The sequence below is a fragment of the Myiozetetes cayanensis genome, unplaced genomic scaffold (genome assembly GCF_022539395.1).
Source record: "Myiozetetes cayanensis isolate MyiCay16 unplaced genomic scaffold, myiCay2020 scf6-25, whole genome shotgun sequence".
Taxonomy (NCBI): domain Eukaryota; kingdom Metazoa; phylum Chordata; class Aves; order Passeriformes; family Tyrannidae; genus Myiozetetes; species Myiozetetes cayanensis.
Window position 1 is genome coordinate 60,849,707 of NW_026087853.1, and position 19,833 is coordinate 60,869,539.

Sequence of the window (19,833 nt, forward strand, 5' to 3'; positions counted from 1 at the left end):
GAACCCAAGTCTTTGCAAAAGTTAAATTTTGGAGCCTTAAATATAAACAAAACACCTGGGCAAGCATGTGGCTTGGACCTGGGGTCTTACATCATAATATCACTTAACCAAAATTCACTGACAAACACTTCTGTAAATGAGCTCTGAAAAATCTTTTCATCATGCAGTTATTATGATTCTTTGTTGGATTGTTGGCTTTGGCTCAGCTCTTCACTGGTCAGTTCACTATATTACAGCATGGCACATAAATAAGGAGTTTCTTATATATAAGCTTTGTCATAATTAGATTCAGGATACATTTAGAATACAAGGTATCTGTCACAGTAAAATTATTAACTACATCATTCATGATCAGGTTCCTATCTAGGAAGAATTCAGTGTCCTGATTAGAAAGATGAGTTATTATGCACAAATCCCTCATAACTAACCTAAATCAGGACGGGAAAAACGCCATAGAATTGAAAAAAGAATAAATTAATTAGTGTTGTTTTACTTGCTACTAAGTGTTGCTTTTATTTGCCAAATAACTTAAAAGTGGATCCTAATTATATGTTAATACTGAATACTAATTTCTGTTGATCATCCATTACTCATTTTTACATTTTATTTGAAATGAGATATTTCAGCCTAACAATGTAAGGCAGATCCTCTGATGATCCTCTAACATTTCTGATGACAGGATCTGCAGAAAACTACTTACATGCTTGCTTGCATTACAATGAGAAATCTGATTTTTAGGTTAACAAGAAGACTGTCAACTTCACAAGTCTTTCTCTTAGCCTAACTGGATTTCCAGTACATCCTGACTCCTGAAAACCCTGATGCCTTAGCTATGCATGTGATAAACTGGATTTTTAAATGCATTAATCTGTACTGTAGTAAGGAAAAGCCTTTTGTAAGTCTGACTCACAGAGTTTGAGAGTGAACATAAAAAGTCAAACCTGACAACACTCATGACAGGAATTCCAGCTACAGAAAGGGACCCAACAAAGGGAAAACCATGCCACACATATCAGTCCAAACACTGCCACTGCCTTCTGTTCTTTTGCTAAGCCAAAAGGGCAATTTGAGAAAAGATCAGACAACCACTGCTTGTGGTTTTGTGAGCCTTTGCATCCTACACAGCTCTTTTTCACCTGTACCATGTATTAGAAGAGAGGGTTTCTCTCAGCTATGGCAAGAAAAAAGTTTTTCTTAGAAAAATGGAGTTATTACTGAAATACAGTAAAACAAATCCTTGCAAATCAAGTAATTATCTTCATCTTAAGACTGCCTCATTTTCAGTTCAATCATAAAAACCTGCTAAATTCTCTTAAATTAGATTTATATCTAATTTAAGGCAGTAGATTTATAAAGAATACTCACAACTCCACAAAGGTACGCAGTAACCATTTCCAATTATTTTAACAGATATCACAGAGGATTTTTCAACTGTTCAGAGATTAACTTCTAGTGCAAATAACCTTCAACAAAACTGTCTACGTTCAGATTTCCTTTGGAAAACATGGGCAGGCAAATTTGTAACAATTCAAAGATAAGGTTCATTCCCTTTATGCATAAAATGGTCTTAAAGGAAAAAAACCAAAACATTATTTTAAAAATTTACCAATTACTGCACACACACACACCCCTGCCCCAGTGGAGCAGTTCCTGGGTTCACTCATTAGTTAACCTCAATGTCTCTGCAATTCTGTTCTGTTTCTAGAATTCAAACATAAAAAGTTCTAGAGGACAATAAATTTTAATTACTATGACCCTGGGTATTTAGTTAGTATGTAGCTACTAGGAATGAGCCACTTAATTTTTTCCAGCTCCAGCTAGATCCACAAGCTATTATTGGTGTCTGCAGCAAAGCCAGGAGTTCAGTAATTGAAGTTAAAGCCATGTCATTTAAATCCAGCTGGCACAATCAAAGTGATTACAGAGCATGTCTTTCAGAAGAGAAACAAAGTACAGAAAAAAAGAATGAAATATAAATATACACTACATTATTTTTTTTTAGCAAGTATCCACAGACAGAAGACTTTGAAAAAAATTTATACATAACATTTAATTCCCTTTGAGAAAATGAATGTCAAACATCTGAGTGTCATTGGTGTGACCTTCAAACGTATTAAAAAATGGATGACACTGGAATTATATTGTTACAGCAATGAGTTCAGCATAACATCCACATTCCTGTGTAAAACAAATTTACATGTATCTACAAATACAGCAAAATTGTTTTCATTTTTTTCTTTTTTTTTACCAAGAAGTAAATATAAGAGATAAGATCTTGACACTCAGATACAAAAGTATTCGATAGTTTTTTTTCCCATTTTGCTAAATTTCTGCCTCTTAGGTATTTGTGACTATTGCACCAGCATGAGAGAATAGTCTAGGTAAGTCTTGGATCACAGGTACACTGCTTTTGTTACCCAAATACCACACTGAGACTGAGCCTAACTGTCTGTCACTCTCACATAAGCATCTCCTGTGTCAGGCATCAAAGACTGTACACCCAGGCAGTAAATCTACTGCCTCTCTAAAAGCTCTCTCGAATCTTCACATTTCAAACCAGAAAAAAAAAAGCTTTGGGCACCTTTCAGGAGAAATTTCAAGTGTTACACCAAGATAGTCTTTAACAATGCTACAAAGCTGGTCTTTCCAGCTTTGACTCAGGTCACCTCAACTGACAATGGACATTTAAACCAGAACTTTATACTCCTCTGTAATGCAAACATACAGGAAAATGAAGTGCTTCTTCAAGAAAGTAGATGCAATAACATGATTTTGCTCTGGACTGAGCATCAAATTCTACAACCACGCTTTGAGAAATACAAGGTGTAACGTTTTACTTCATGTCCAGATCCAAGCAATTGGATTCCCACCTAGGTAATATCCAAAAGCTCTGATCATAACCTTCACTGGGTGGGAAATTCTCCAAAGTTTTGGTTAGGCACAGAGCATTCCATTGTGTCTAAACCCTCAGAGTTCATGTCATATGCTACAGAAGCTCAGTGCCTATCACTTTGACTGAATTTACCAATCCCTCAAACTAAAAACACTATTTACACCTAAAACTGACAGGCAAAAAAATAACATAAATCCATAATGTCCTTGATCCCGTCTGCCTGCGTTAGTAACAAAGATTCAACACATGACCTTCAAACTTATAAATCCATCAATGTCATTAACTAAATAACAGAAGTCCACTGAAGTCTTTTGCCTGATGCCTGTTAATCCCCTTCACACAAGACAGTTTGTCTATGGACACAATTCTGGAAGAGGAGAAAGCCATTTGGCCTATTTTATGTTCAGTTCCACAGTGGTGCCTAATGAAAAATTCACCACATTCACTTAATTCAGCTTTTTTAGACGTTCTCAGGAGAGTAGTTTGAAAAGGTTCACGAAGACAATGATATGCATTAATCAGGCTATTTTGCAAAACCCATCCAAGTGCCAGAGTACAATTGTCTTCACCTACCTGGTGATCAAAGTTTAGGTATTAATATTCCTTTTTCTATGTGCCTTTTTTTTTTCCCCACTCCCCCTGCCCACCTCCCCCCAGGAGGATAAAATTTAAAATTTTAGATCCTCAAGCACCAACAAACTGTGTTTTGAAAGCACACAGGCCATTTTGTTAAATGCACCTCTAACTGACCCTGATTTCTCTTCATGAATCTAACACATAATGCTGATTTTTATATAAAGCAATTCTTAGGACTAACTTCAAAGATTAATTTATAAATACTGTTTCTTTTCTTACCTGTAACTGAACAACCTAATCAGTTACATTTCTGTAAATACAGAATAACTTCACAGATGTCAGTTATCTAATGTGGGATGGACTCAATTAACACGGACAAATTAATGAATCAAGTTAGCAAAGGGCTACTATTTAAATATTCTTTTTCTCTTCAAAGAGCATAGCTGTAGTCAGAAGAGACAAAACATCCATGCTGAAATTTAATACAATTTTGAGCTGATAAGAATCAATCTACCTTTTCCTCAATTGCTGAGCCCTCCACGCATCTTTCAGGTTAAAACTAAGTAATGTGGGTGAAAAACAGTTTTCTTACATACTCTTCATGCCAAACTTTTGGTCTGTGCCACGATTTTGGAACATTTGGTTTGGAGGAAGTATCAAGTTCGCTATTTCCAGTAGATACCTCTTTAGGAGACCTTGAGAAGCCTCTTATCTATCACATAATTTGAAGAAAAAATCAATGCTAAAACACGGGAGAGGCGAGCAGAAATAGCTTTTTGAAAGCATATCTCTTTCATTCTGCGTGAAGATACGATTTCTAGCTTGATGCTTCATCATCTGTGAGCAAAAAGATCTTTCACAGCAGTGGTGCAAGGTGCAGCAATATCTGTGTGTCTGTACGGGTAAAGCAGATGGCCAGAGAATTTCAAAATTACTGGAGCTTGGAACATGCAAGTTACTACTCATGAGTGTATTTACAGATTCAACTTGCAGTTACAAGAATGGGATTATTCTAAAAATAATTCCTCCTTTCTGTGACTTAATTACAGTATCAGAGTGACAGTAATTCAGGTACAAATATCAAATATGCCTACTGGCTGCATTTGTTCTTTTTCTTATCTCCCCTCAGACTGGAATCCTTTTTATAAGTATAAATCTACAGCAAATATATAAGAATACCCCAAAACAAGAACAACAACAGAACTGCAGACAAAATAATACTGAATAACATGACTACACAAGAATAATCACTGAGTAATGACAACTTCAAAGGCATTTCAAATACAGGCTTCCAAGTGATTGCATTATGAAGGACTGCTATGGGAAAAGGATACCCTGAATGTATGACACTTCTCTGTCTTTAATCCCCATTTACTGTTAGTCTGAAAGGTGAGACAGTATCAGGAAATTTATGACAGCACACTTTTCTTTAGTCACATTTAATCTTCTCTTTCCAAAAAACTGGCAGCTCAGGGTACACGTGGCCCTTCCACACTTAAATACTGCAAGTGTAATTGAATAATTATTGATTTTCATTATTTCAGTTCAGACAACAACTTACCTAAAAATGGATCACCATATTCTGTATTAGACAACTTAAGCAAGTTGTTCTCCAAAGTCTCCACCACTTTAGCTGTAATAAATGCAATATTCATATCAGCATTTGCATGTATTTTGTAACTAAAAGATATACTTACATTGTTTTCAAACTTTTACACTGAAATTTTGAAGAGCACTTCCCATTGATAGAAAAAATAACAAGATCACTTTAATGAAGAATTCCACTCTATTCCTGAGAGAAGTTTATCTTGGTAAAATAAATTTCTAGAGTAATAATTAGTGTCCTATGTCTGTCAACATTAAGGAAAGACTTATCAAAATCTAGTAGCAGAAGTCAGATAAAGGTTCACACACAGCTGGGTAAGAGTGGATAGCAATAGTTGGCAACAGGCAACACACAGTGATTGAGATCTCCAGTTGGACTAGTTTCCCTGATAAGGTATGTTTATCTATTAAATCAGAAATCCTAAAATAAAACTAGTTCCTTACTCCAGCACAAACAAAAATTCAGAGGGATTTTCTGCCTTCACTCCTCCCTGACTCTGCCACTGATGAATGAATGCATCTGTTCCTACATGTTCATACTTAAAGACAGCCTTTGCCAGAATCCTACAATTTATTTTTTCTCTCTCTCCTAGGACAGACTACAGAAACCTTCATGCTCTTCCCCAGCACACCTGAGCACTTTCTTGTCTTGTTTCCAGTGAGAAGGAAATAATATCCTAACTGAGAAAAGCAGAATAAAAATAATTTAAAGTCTCTCTTTGGACATTATAAGGATTCACTCAAGAACCTGGTACTACGATATGTGTAGGTGTTTTGTGCAAAAACATTTCTCCCATAAACTGCAGATTCCCAAACAAATCAAAGCTTAGCAGTGTTGGAACAAGCTCCTGAGAGAGAAAAGCCTCCTACCTCGTTCTGACACTACATCCACTGTCGCTGTCGATGTCCCTGCACTGAGAGGCTGAGGCTGAACACGGTTTGGCTGCAGGAATGAAGAATGCTTGCTCAGGCTCTGAGGATGTGTTTGGCTCTGGACGAGGCATGGCATAGATCTTCTAGAAGGTTTTAATGGATGGTCTTTCACTGTTTCACTCTTGCTTGTGTTCATACCTGAAAAAAAGCCAGAAGAAAAATAAAATAATAAGCTCTACCATATTAGGCCATGACAAAGAAAGATAGCTAATTGTGAAACAACTTAATAAGCAACCCTCCCACTAAACAAAAATGTTTGTCACACTGTAAGGTTTGAAGAGTTTAAAAACAAACAAACAAAAACCCCAAACAAAACAAAACAACAAAAAAAAAGGGCAAAACTAAAATACAGATGCCAAAGGTATGACATTCTGTAAAATACTTATGTTTTCCTTACAAAAATTTTCCCTTCATCATTATGGAAACATTAATGCTCCTAATACTTTTACCTTTGGGGTAACCTTCGTGAAAAAACATCATAGAAGCACTAACAAATGTGTCCAAAAAAACCCCAACATTCCAAAGTCAGCTGGAACAAAACAGCTGGCACAACGATTTGGAAAAAGCCCAACTCTTAAGAGGTGTTTCTGAGATACGAAGTAGCTTTCCTAAGAGAACGGGAGAAGCAAAAGTGAGCAAAATGCACTGGCTGAGGTAAAGTAAGTACAGGAAATAAGGAAAACCCAAAACAAACCATGATGCAGCCACACTCACTACCTCCCACAAGCAGAGCGATGCCCCCTGAGAAACGACTACCTCCTCAGTGCTCAGATTTAATGCTGAGTGTTATTCTGAGTGGCGTGGGCCACCCCCCGTTCTGCTGGGGCCAGCTGTCCCAGCTGGGTGTGTGTCCCCAGCCTGCTCACTGCAGAGCAGAGCTGGGAGACAGAGAGGCCCATGATGCTGCACAAGCACTCACTCAGCAACAGCCAAAACTCTGGGGTGTTAGCAACACTGTTTGAGTCACAGATCCAAACCACAGAACCATACAGGCTGCTAGGAAGAAAACCAACTCCCTCCCTCCCAGGCAGATCCAGTGAATACATCACGAAGTCAACGTCAGAAATCTTTGCTGCTCCCTTGTCCAAATGCCTCAGGTTATTCCATCAAGAATTAACGCACTGTGACCTCTGAGAGACCGATGCCTTTCCTGTCAAAGGGAATGCTACGGAAAGACACCACAGAAGAAAAAAATACAGTCTGCAAAATGTCCGGGATATCTTGATGAACAAGGATATACACACAGATTAGGATTAAAAATACATGAATGTACTCCCCTCTACCAAAAACTACAGGTGGAGGGAAAAAAACCCCACACAGGTATCTACTGGTTTGAATGCCAAGGAAAATTAACTACACGGGATTTGCAGACCAGGTTTCTCACAGCAGAGCCTCAGACCTCAGATAATTTAATCACGTTTCAGCAACAGAATAACAGATGGAGCTGGGTGCCCCTCCAACAAAGGAAACCACGTATCCTGGTGAGCTTTATCATGCAAAGGGTCAGCAGTTCACCCAGAGCTCAATCTGCAGCTGCACACCGAGCTACCTGCACTAAAAGCATTCTTCAGCATCTTCGTAATTGTTCTGGATGGCTTTAATGATCAATTTCTTAAGCAGTGATAGGCTTAGTAGTCAGTAACTATGGACCCTACTGCATAATTATTTCATGTTGCCAAAAAGAAATGTTTCTTGCTTCTGTACTGGAGTCACTGTGTGTAGCAAGATGAATCACTATTACCCAAGAAATTTACAGTAATGGAAATAACACACTGCCAATTCAGTTTTAACCACAATTTAAGTGATACGTGTAGAAAAAAAGAATATGATTTTTTTTGATGAGGCACTGTCTCAATTTAAAAGAAAATTATTCCCTTTTGCCCTCTCTGTGTATTCCCCTGGGTCATTTCAAACGGATTACTTAATACCACGCTGCTTCTGCTCGAAGAACGTGAGTCACAGCAAAGTAACCTCAGAGCAGATTCGCTGCTAGGTAGCGGTATGACCTTCATGATCAAAATTTAACAAGTTAATTCATTCTCTGCTACTGTGTCAGAGCACTGTTTTATGATATGCTAGTTTTGGTGGCATTTGCTGTTGCATGCCAGTGCTTACCCAGCGCTGGCACACCTGTGGCTGACACACAGCTTGTGGCTGACATCATCAACCTGGTCACTAAACTGATTTTCCGAAATTATTTTTATTCCTTCCTCCTTTCACCACAGGGGTGTTTTCTAGACTGTATCTCTCCCACTAGAACTTCACTCCACAGACCTTGCTTGTTCAGGGATATTTGGATGTGCGATAATAGATACGTACACACTTGGCAACAAAAAAAATAGAAATTTCTCATTTTGGCGAAAAAGGTCATTAAAGTTTACGGTTTGATCAGATCCAGCCTATTTCATTTTCTCACTTCTGCCTTGGAAGGTCTCTTTCCAAGAGGATGCTGGGGATTCCTGTTATTGAGGCAAATCCCTCCATGGCTCAAAGCCAGGACAGACAGCTGTACTACATCTCAGAGCTTCCTGACAGAGCAGGCAGGAAAGATGGAGCTAGAATGTGGAGAGTTTTTCTGATTGTTAAACTGGTGTGCACAATTTAAAGCACGCTCAACGTTATGCCAATCTAGAAAGACTCTATATGAAGCCAGTTCTCGGAGGTCTCCACATTTTGGCCATGAGAAACACAAAGGAAAAAATTTGCTATGCCTCATTCTGTGAAATACAGACAGAGTGGATCATTTCAGTACTAGTAAGGAAAAAAATTGCCTTTTATTTGCTCCTAACTTTAGCTGAAAAAAGTGTATGCTAACCCAATGCTAATACACACTAACTCCTTTTATTCTGGGTTTCTGCACTCATGTCATCACAAATGTGATTGAAAAAAATACCTTCTTATTTGTAAGAAACTTCTGTAAAGCCTTTGCCTTCACATACCGTATATCACTACCCAAAATGTCATTCATAAAACACACTTAATATCAATAATATACTTGATAAATATCAAACATTTCTGTCAGTGGCATCATAACAATCAGAATCTTTAATCACATACATTCTGCAGAAAAGCCTGCAACGCTTTCCATGACATTTAGGTTAAATGTGAAAACATTTTCACAGTGCCAAGTGTGAAAGCTCAGTTTGGAAGACCATTTAGTTTTCAATACTCAGTGGATGTAACAAATACTTACTGTTAAAGAATAAGCTCACTCTGATTGGCAGCTGCATTCTACAAAAAAACCCTTAATACAGGATAATTACTCTATTAAATTCTCAAAAACCTTGACTGAGAGATACTTAACAACGAATAATAACTTATTTTGTGAACAGCAGATGTTTTCTTATCTATTTGTAAGACCTCAACACACACAAAGGGTATTGAGTTTCACATATTAGACCTGTATTTGAGTAAGTCATCCATACCTTCCTTCTTTAATATAAAACATAAAACTGGATAACCTCTATCTTTCATTTTATATTCCTACAGGGAAAAAAATCCCACCACAGCATCAAGTATTGTAATTATATTAACACTCTTTAAAACTCTTATCATAGCTGGAAAAAAACTAATCAAACCTTTTCTTGAGAAGAAAAAGAAAACATGAGCCACCCACTAAACCTGGCTGAATACAGCCTACAAGGGCGAACCCTGTTTCTCTTCAACACTATCAGTGCACCATAAAAGCTTCTGATTTCAAATCTTCCAAGTGTATTTGTCAGGTCAATTTAACTGCCTTTTACATCATGAAGTATACAGGTCAACACAGATTCATACAATCGGTTCAGCTGGAAAAGACCTTTAAAACCATCAAATGCAACCACAGATCTCCAAGTTCAATATTATTCCTATTAAAAGTTTTAGCTCAGCCCCTTGGATGAGTACAACTCCTAGGCTGGCCAATTATTACACCCTGACTGATAGTTAAGTCACTGTGATGGCATTTTCCAGTACCATCCCACTACACAAATAACATTGATTACAACATTAAGCCTCACCTTTATAAATCAATCACGTCTTTAAAGATTGTTTCTATTAAATAACATCATTTCACTTCAACCTTTTGCAGTTTAAAGAATTGTGAAAAGAAGAACACACACAATTAAGTTAATTGTAAAGGCCTACACTTGTGCTAGCTTTTTTCTTTCCTCCCAGGATAGATACGTGAGAAACAACCTTCAATCCAGAATTATAGCCGGGGAAAGACAAAGGAACTGATGGGATTATCTGAAAGTTCTCCCAGAAAACACAGACACACAGAGACACACACACGACAAGACTTAAAAGAATTAATTACCCCAATTTAAAGAATTGTTAATAAATAAATTAATAAAATTAGTGATTTAAACATTGCAACCTGGTATAACAGATTTCAGAGATGGTGACGTTTTTCCCTACAGGTCTTGTAAAGAGTATGTAACATTTTGTGCAAGCTTCAGTTTCTAACTCTTATTTTATAGTATCTTATCCATCAGATCAAGAGAAAGCTATTACTGTACTTAAATAGTCCATAGATTTTTATACTGGATCACCTCTGTTGTGTTTGGGTTTTTTTATTTATTTTTCTGATGAGCTATTTAGAAAGCACTTCAGCATAGCATTATAAGGAAGGCATAATGGAACTCTATCAATATTTCAACTTTTTTCTCTGACTTGACAACAGAGCAGCACTCAAGAATCCATGAGCACTCTAGCAGCCACAAAAACAGAAGATCAGAAGTCTCATTAGCCATTTTGGCTATAGGCCTTTCATGGACAATTATTTAATTTATAAACAGCTGCCCTTTGCAAAAATAAAAATCCCTCAGACACTGTTTCCCAGGAAAAGTTCCAACTTCTGTGCTGAAATGCTTGTTGTTGGCCAGCACTCAATTCAGTAAGATATTCAGCACTCAGGACCTCTACACTCTAGTGCAGTGATTATTTCACTTCTCCTTCCAGCTCACTACTAAAAATACCAGCTAGGGTTAAAAGTGATCCCTAGAGAACTCAACTGGAAAAGAAAACTCACCAGTAACTGCTTTCCTATTTTTAAGTTTTATATTTGTGTTTGGGCTGGCATTTGATATCCCCATTAATTCAGAATTCCATTTACTCTCCAGAGACATCATCTTCACCCAGGTATTTCCAGTTGTGCCAGGGGAAACAAACCAATAGTGCGAAAAAATCTAAGGATTTAAAGAACACTAAAGACATTCCTTTCATTGAAATACTCCAGGGCTTTTATAGAGAATGAGAAACGACATTGCTTCCAAAATTTACCTCTCACACTCCAGCCAGTGAAACGAAGTCCTATTTCCTTGTAGAAGTAGCAGGAAATTCAACTGCCAGAATTAAAGAATCGCTTGGAAGCTGCTCAAACCTCTCCTAAATACACCATGAGGCTGGCCATGATCTCATATGGTGCCTATGTGTCTATTATGTCCTGCAATTATCAGCTGTAAAATTAAAGTGAAGTCTATTCCTTTAAAAACTCTTACCTTGATAGAAATTACATAATTAACTGACAGGATGAGAGAAATAAAATTAGAAAGTATAAACACGTTTTAATCTTTCCTTGCCTCTGTCTTCAATACTGATGAGACTAAGAGGGTCCCAGTGTCCTAAGCTGGAGGACCATGGCCATGAGAATGATCAGCATCCAGCTGACCCTGAACTTGTGTGGGATCTGCTGCTCCAGATGTATCCCTATATATGTGTGGGGCCTGATGGGATTCACCTGAGAATACTCAGGGCCGGCTGATGTCATTTTGAGGCCTCTCTCAATGATTTCTGAATGGTCTTGGGCATCTGGAGAGGTCCCCATTGACTGAAATGCTGTTTCAGTTTTCAAGAAGGGCAAGAAGAATGACCCTGGAAACTACAGGGCTGTCAATCTCACTTCAGTGACTCGTAAAATTACGGATATTATTCAGGGAGGTAATGAAAAAACTTGAAGGGTGACACAGTCATCAGTCACAGCCAGCATAGCTTCTCGTGAGGGCAAAGTCCTGCTTACCGCACTGATTTCTTTTCACGATAAAGTAACCCAGCTAATTGACCAAGGGAAGCCAGCTGATGTAATCTCTCTGGATTCCAGTGAAGCTTTCAATATTGTCTCTCACAGTGTCCACTGTACAGCCAGATAAACACGTGTCCTGGGTCACCCAAAAATTCTGGTATCCACCTTTCCTTTTTTCTCCAAATACACTGTTTTGGCCTTTTGGTGTTTTGCTTTCTTTAAAGAGACTGAACTGCTAGTGATTAATGACTCAAACATTAGACCAGCCTAAGTCTCCCCACACCAAACTGCCCAGAGAAGTTGTGGAATCCCCATCCCTGGCAGTGTTCTAGGCCAGGTTGGATGGGTTTGAGCAACTTGTTCTACTGGAAGGTGTCCATGCCCACAGCAGGGGAATTGGAATGAGCCTTATCTTTAAGATCCCTTTCAACCCAAACCATTCTATGATTCCATGATATTTAAGGTCCATTATAGGGAAACACGATTAGAAATCTATTTTGGGATTTAGGGGGGAAATAAAGGCATTTATCTCATGAAATCTCTAAGCACTCCTATTACACCTTGTGCACACAGAACTAGGAAAAAAACAAAGGCTCCTTTTACGCTGGGGATGTGTCTTGGCCCCAAGAGCTCTTAGGTTTTGAGGCCCCTACTGGACATGGATTGCATATGACATTAAGAACTGTTAGTAATCCCAAGCAACACCTACTGCATTACCTACTTTGGAGTCATTATGAATCAGCTAATTTTTGAAAACAGCAGTTTTCACATCCTCACCTTTTCCTACTTCATCCAGTTTTCTTGATTATCTAATACAGGACACAGTTCTGTCTGTATATCTGACTGAGAACTGCTTTAAGGCTTCATTTTCTCATCATCTACACGAGGAAATGACTTTTAAGAAAACAGATTTTAGTTTACAGATTTTGAAAAACATCAAAACGGAAAGGAAAACTAATTTTTTTCCCTACAAAAACTGGAATCAAATTAAATCCAAGATGTTGTTCTTAGTACCGCATCAGTAAGGAAAGACTTGTACCAAATTTAAAATGTTAAATGCTGTTCACTTGGTACAAAACATGAGACTATCTCATGATCACTCTTACAAGCAAAATTATTATACACTTTCCTTACATTACCCATGTTAGTGAGATGCACATTAGGCATTTTTAAGTGTCCATTGTTATTTGCAAATAACAGCCAAAACTTTCAATCTTTTACTGACAAAGGTGGGGGAAATACCATTTTAAAGTAAGGAACAGTTCACACAAGCAGAGTGCATTTTTTTTGCCACGGGGGTCTTGTTACCCTTAAAAGCACAGTTAAGAAAAGGAAATAGCTTTTAAATATGGATTACAATCTGAAGCTTTATGCAATACCTTTTATAAAACATATCTCCGTGAATACTTGGCCTTACATAAAATAAAGTCTAATTTTAAGAGAATGCAATTGGTGCCTGGCTAATCAATAATACCTGCACACAAATAAAGCAAAATATTTTTGTCCTTAATTGAACATGGGAATTAGAAGGCTTCAGAAGGCTGCTGACTAGTCTGGAAAATCTCCAGAGCTGTTGTAAACATATCTGCCAAAAAAACATTAGAAAACCAACAAAACATTCCATTTTCTCCCCCAAAACCCAACAACTTATTAAATCTCTGGAAGGCTATATGACCTCATCAAAGCAGCCTATTCCCCAGGCCTCATTCTTGGAATTCTTCAGAAAATGCTTTCTCACAGCAGCCTCAGGAGACTGGCACGGCTAAAACCGAGTTGATTTAGCAACAACATAATGAGGTTATGAAAAAGGAAGACAGTGCAATATTGCCTTTTAATAGAGCAAGATAGGGCTTAAATGCACTAAGCATAAAATAAATAGGCATCAAGGGTTTTGATCTAGGTTATAATATCTATTTGCTAGCCAAACAAAAGAGGAAACAACTGGAGTGAACAGCCCAAGGAGGCATAAAACTCAAGATGCTGGGGCCTTCTTTCATTTGTATATCCAAACAGCTCCACTCCCTTTTCACCTTAGGAGATGAAAAGTCTGACAGCAAACAGCTCCTCTCTGAGAAAGATGAATTGTGAAATGCCTTTATTCACATTCTGTATTCTGCCATGGCCGGTCAAGTTAGAAGCCAACTAGTTAGAAGTGGGGTCCTATGACCTCATTCTGATTAGAACTGATGCAACAATAAAGATGGTCAGCTAAGAGAAAAGACACATCCAGCTGTGTTACTTTGTGGACTTAAATAAAAAGTCAGTGGGAATACAAACACAGAGTTCTGGTTTTCCTCATCTTTCTGCACTTACCTCTGCAGAAGAACACAAAAAAACCATCTGAGATCTGCTTCTGGTAAGTAGGAAAATGCACTGTACAGAGCAAATCAGAGTTTAAAAGAGCTGCTCAGTCAGTAGAGTAGTAAAAACACAATATTCCTCAGACTTGTGTGCAAACCTGTCTGGAATTCAGTTCTGTAAGGGGACTGGACAACAAAACAAGCAACCTGCCAGATGACTTCAACTTGGATTTCAGTTCCAGAAATTGATCCAAAATTAGGAATCACTGGTTAGTGACAAACACATCCCAAGCACGGTGCCACTTCAAGTCTTGCCCTGAACAGTGCTTAGGCATTTTCCTACTTCCAAAAAAAAAAAAAGAAGTCTCTTATTTTGGTCACTGTATTTTCAGTCATAACCAACAAACCCTTAACTCTAATCCCTCTCCCTCCACCTGATGCCTGCAGAACTTCAGGGGAGAACTGGCTGGCAGGCAGGAAGTACTCAGGACAATGACTTGGCTAAGGCTTACAGTATTTCCATGGGAAAAGTGCTGCAGTGAAACTAATTAAAGAACTGAATTCCTGCCAGAATAGATTTTGGGGGGGGGATAATATTCTGCTATGAATTATAACTGAGTGAACTGAAGAATACAGTTAGTATTCTCAAAAAAAAAAAAATCCAAATTTTTTTTTTAATAGAATTAGTACATACTTTACAGATTGACTGGTCCAATGAAAGAGACAATAGAAAAAGTAAAATATTATAAACTCTTGAAAACAAATCGGTTAAAAAATAAAACAACAACAAAGTTTAATATTTTTCAGTGCTAAATAGGAAAAAAACCTCTGTGAACATTTTCACATTTTTCAGAATCAAGATGCGAGAGATCAAAGCAGGCAGTAATTGACAGTTTAGCACGGATGGAAAACACAGCAGAAGTTTAAAGCATTGTGCATTGATTGCTAAAGACAGATTTTTGTGCATTGTGCAGAATGGATAGTCCTTCTGCAGAAAGTGGAGTCCTGTAAGAGCGCTTTCAGAGCTGAGCAAGGAGTGCTGCTCCAGGCCAGGCAGGTTAAGGTGTCTGCATGACACAGAGAGAAAAGCATCGTGGTGTAAAATAAACTCCCTGTTTTTAAATGTAAGTATAAACACAACAGTTCCAATGCTTGAAAACAGCGAAACACAAATAAACTTTTACCGAAGGAAACGTAAAACATGGTGTAAGATAGTACTACACCATAACAGCTGTAATTAATGGGAAAAAACATTCTTCATTTTGTGAATGTAGGTCTCCCATTGATGAGGCAAAAAATGGTGCAAAGTAAACACACAGCCTAAAGAGCAGAATCCAAGTAAATTACTGAGCTGAGACAGTCACAAGAAGTCACATCTAATAGCATTAGTGTGCTGGTTAGAATAAGGTAGTTTTTAAAAAAATTAGTACAACAAAGAGTAGCTGAGCAAATAATCTGGAGAGGTTTAGCTGCCTTTTTTCCTTCTCCAAGGGAGCCATTCTATTCCAAGTGGAATTTCTCATTAAAAAAATAAATAAATAATCAATCAGGTTCAAAATGGGAAAAAAAAAGCACACACACACAAAAAAACCCCACACACGACTGAAAAAAAACAAATCCAACCCAGTGTGGCAGTATCCTACTGACAAAGCATAACTGAGTACAAACACATGGTAAAAGACAATAAAAATAAACAATTCCATAGTTCATAGGTTTGACAGAATCTGTGCTGTAAAACTGTATAATTAATCCCTTTTTACTGTCAAATCTTTGAACCCTCATTCTTTTAATTCTTTCTTCATCCCCTTTCTTTTTTTTTGTAAATTCTGTTTCGAATTCCACAAATAATTCTGAACTTCACCTATAGCTATTACCTCAGTTATAAGCTACTTATCAGCATTTCAGCTCCTCTTTCCACCAAGCCTTTTCTTCTGTCAGCAAACAGAAGAAAGGCTAAATTATTTATTCTAAGAACAAAAAAATCAGGATTTTTTTTTTTTTTTTGCACAGAGTAATGAAAGAACACACACCTTCTTTATTTTCTAGATTGTATACTGCAGTGTAAATATCTAGAGTATAACAGGTATTCACTGCAGTTTTAAAAAACAGTGCATACACATTTACTGCTTCCAATGTCATCCCTGTGGTCATACTCTGGCAATAGAATTACTAAGATATAGCTAAATCTAATTACAAGCACTGCCAAACCTGGGTGAAAGCAGTGCTAATGAATATTGCAGCAGGGAGAACATTATTTCTAACATCTACCTTCTCATCCTCCTTGCATTATGTAGTTGTCCCTCTCATAGCTTGCAGGAAGCAGCAGCAATGCTATGTATCTTTCAAAAAGTATTCCAGCACCAGAGATGAATTATAAAATACGTCAATACGAAATAAATTGATGTCTAAAAACTTCTACAATTACACAGCCAACAATTTTCATTTTCAAGTTTCATTAGCTTTTGAGCTGCTCCATCCATTTTTACAGCAATGCGCCCCAGACTTCTAATTTTTTTTTTTTAATTTTTGCTGGTTTCAATTAAAAATATTAAAAAAAAAAAAGTGCTTGAGCTGTTTCAAAATCATTGGGAAGAAAATGTATTTGCTAATGCTAAAAAGAATTCTGTTGCTTTCCCTGAACAGCCCACATGGTCTCTCCTCTGAGTCTGTAGGTTCCTTTGCTCCCTTTCTCTCTTTTCCCTTACTCATTTCCTTGGGTGTTCTTCTTCTCTCTTTTCCCTTGCACACTTTCTTGGGTGATACCTTTACACTTTTACATTGCTATATTACAGCCAAAACAGCTAAATACCTGCTTTCCTTTGCAATACCTTTATGCACTACTACAAGCCCACAAACTCCTTGGTTTCAATCCAACACACGTTTACCTTTACCTTGCATGTTAAGCTAAAATAATGATTTTTTTTTTTTTGATTTTTTTTTTGGGTAAGTTGACTTCAACAGATCACTCAGAAAAGATCTTCTCCGGCCTCTGGTACTCAAAACTACAAAAAATACATTCGTCAATATTATTTGGAGACACACAAGAGACTGGAGGCACCATCCCTGCAGATGTGCTCACATGATGCTTTTAAGGGTCTGAGAGAAACAACGTAATTGCTGCAGATGGCCTAGTTTTTACAGCAGTTCACAGCCTTGCAGGCTTTATCTCAGCAACCAAAACTGTGCTAGAGGCTTTAACTCTTCAAAAGGGAACCATGGGCCGACCTCTCAGAAGAACTTAGTGACAGGACAGAAATTCAGCATCTGGAGGGGTTTGCTCTTTCTTCATTTTCCTGTGTGCTTCCAAAACTGAGGATCAGCCAGTCTTCTCATTTGCTTCACTTAACTAGCTCTCTTCCACTTTCAATGAGGGCAAATGAGTTTGCTGCTAAACTCTGTGATAAGCTAATCCATAATCAACAAAATTTTCGTACTACATTTCATACGAGGATTTAATGGCTCAACATGAGAGCCAAATAATCCCTGCTTTTAAGAATCCCCAAGTACTTATCTACAAAAGTGACACTAATGGCTTCAAAGCTCTTTGTGCAGACTTTTAATATGCATTTATATGGTCATATGCATTTCCAAATGTCTCTAAATACTGTTAGGATAACGAATACATAATAAAAGTACACAAAAAGGATGCACAGCTGAGACCAGGAATCACCATGATTTATAGGGTGATGCGAGAAAAACTTCTCGAGTGCACGAAGAGCAAAAGAAATCAATTTTAAATCTGTTATAAGTGAACAAAAGCAGTCAATCATATCGAAACCCCCTTAATATTTTGAACAAACACAGAAGCTGAACTTGTATTACCCATTAATTATGTGCAGATACGTGAAGATAAGAGCTCAAGGATCAAAAAAACTAGGTTTCCTGCATATCACTAGCTTGACAAACAACCTCTGGTGAATGGAGGAATGTCACAGTCCTCCTGCACGAAAAACTGATTCAGAGCCTACAACCACTGAGAAGTATTTACCGGGGAAAAATAAAGGTCACCGTGAATTTGGTTGTGTGCTCAATGAAGTAAGGATTAAACCCTCACTTATCCTGTTCTCTTCTTCTCTGTGTATAGGAGAGCTTAACTCGTTGTTTGAAAAGCAGCCAGAATCTCAGTAGACAGAACCAGTGAAATACTACAATCCTGTTCCCACATTCCTATGTCTTTCTTTCTGCTTAAGGGACATACACTCAAAACCATCAGCTTTGCCTTCAGAAATTTTGGTTATGGTCATGGTAACAGACAATGTCTGAATCCAGTTCTGATTGGAATTAGTTACCTTCAAGCCTACATACACAATAAGTGACTTATCCTAAGGTAATTTACAATCTAAGTGCCGTGTGGCAGGAAGGCAGTTTGCAATGTCCTTCATAAAATATTTAGAGGTAACACCTGTTAAAGAGGACTAGAGCATACGCATAGCAACATGGTTCACATGTGGAAAAAAAATTTAAAAAAAACAATCAAAACAAACCAAAATGGAGAATTGCTGGGTTGGGGTTTTTTTTCTCTTCATCTCCCCATGACTGTTATTACTTGTGCTTTTTAAATGCAGTAAAAGCCAAATCATCAATTTTAAAAATGGACGATTACTGGCAGGTGTAAAGCTCAATTCACCCTGCACCAAGATCAAACAGCTTAAGTCTCCGTGTGACTTCCCAAACTGAAGGGAAACTAGCTGCATCACTTCCAAAAGCCTCTCCTCCCACCTTTCTCTCCTGAAAGACTGAAGCACAGCAGCACCAAACCAGTCCAGCCCAAAAGTCGATGCTTACCGCTGAGAGAAACTTCACTGTCTGCCACAGCAAAACCACTGGTAGGTAGTGAAGCAGCCTTAACAATGCAAACACAGCCCTGCTTTTTACTCTCCTGAGATTCCTAATCTCCAGCAGCCACTTTTACCCTCCCAAAGATTTCATCATTCCCATCACCCTGAGACACATTCCTGTTTCCACGGACTGCGAACCAGTTGATGGCAGAGACTGACAAATACCTGTGTGTGTGCCAACTTTGTCTTCATTTAAGCACAATCTCTACAGTATCAAGAGCTTTCAAAGCCTATAGTACTAAAGATGTTGTTAGAATGTAAAAAAAAAAAAAAATCATATAGAGGGAAGCTATCCCAGTTAAATCTGAGTAGAGACAGAAACAATAAGATCTCTAATCAGAGAAGCCAATGCAGAGTTGTTCAAGCAAACATTTCTCATTATTAATGAATTTCCAGGTTTAGTGTGTGCCAGTATTACTATTGTTATTACTGATGAGGTGAGAGAAGGAGGAAGAGTATGCCCAAATGAATATTCAGAAAGGAGAAATGCCTGGATGAAACCCTAAAGACTGGATAGATCCTTTTATCCCATTTACTCTCCAGCGTCTCCATCTTTTCCTGGAAAGGAGATACATTCTGGATGGCTTTTCAAATCAACTCTGCATGCATTTTTCAAGTTCTCCTGTGTGGATGAGAGGTCAGGGCCCATGCTTTTTGAGAAAGACAGCTGAGGATGGGATTTTGGCA

General features: G+C 37.8%; 1 protein-coding gene across 5 annotated transcripts in view; it reads right to left on the reverse strand.

Annotated features, from left to right (window-relative positions):
* ANO3 (anoctamin 3) overlaps window positions 1-19,833 on the reverse strand; it is a 156,183-nt gene that overhangs the window by 82,593 nt on the left and 53,757 nt on the right. For all 5 annotated transcript variants that reach the window (XM_050335198.1, XM_050335197.1, XM_050335201.1 and 2 more), the window contains exons 2-3: window positions 5,945-6,145; window positions 5,031-5,102 (exon numbers count right to left, since the gene is read on the reverse strand). In XM_050335198.1, coding sequence (XP_050191155.1) covers window positions 5,031-5,102; window positions 5,945-6,145 — 273 coding nt within the window. The remainder of the gene's footprint in view (window positions 1-5,030; window positions 5,103-5,944; window positions 6,146-19,833) is intronic.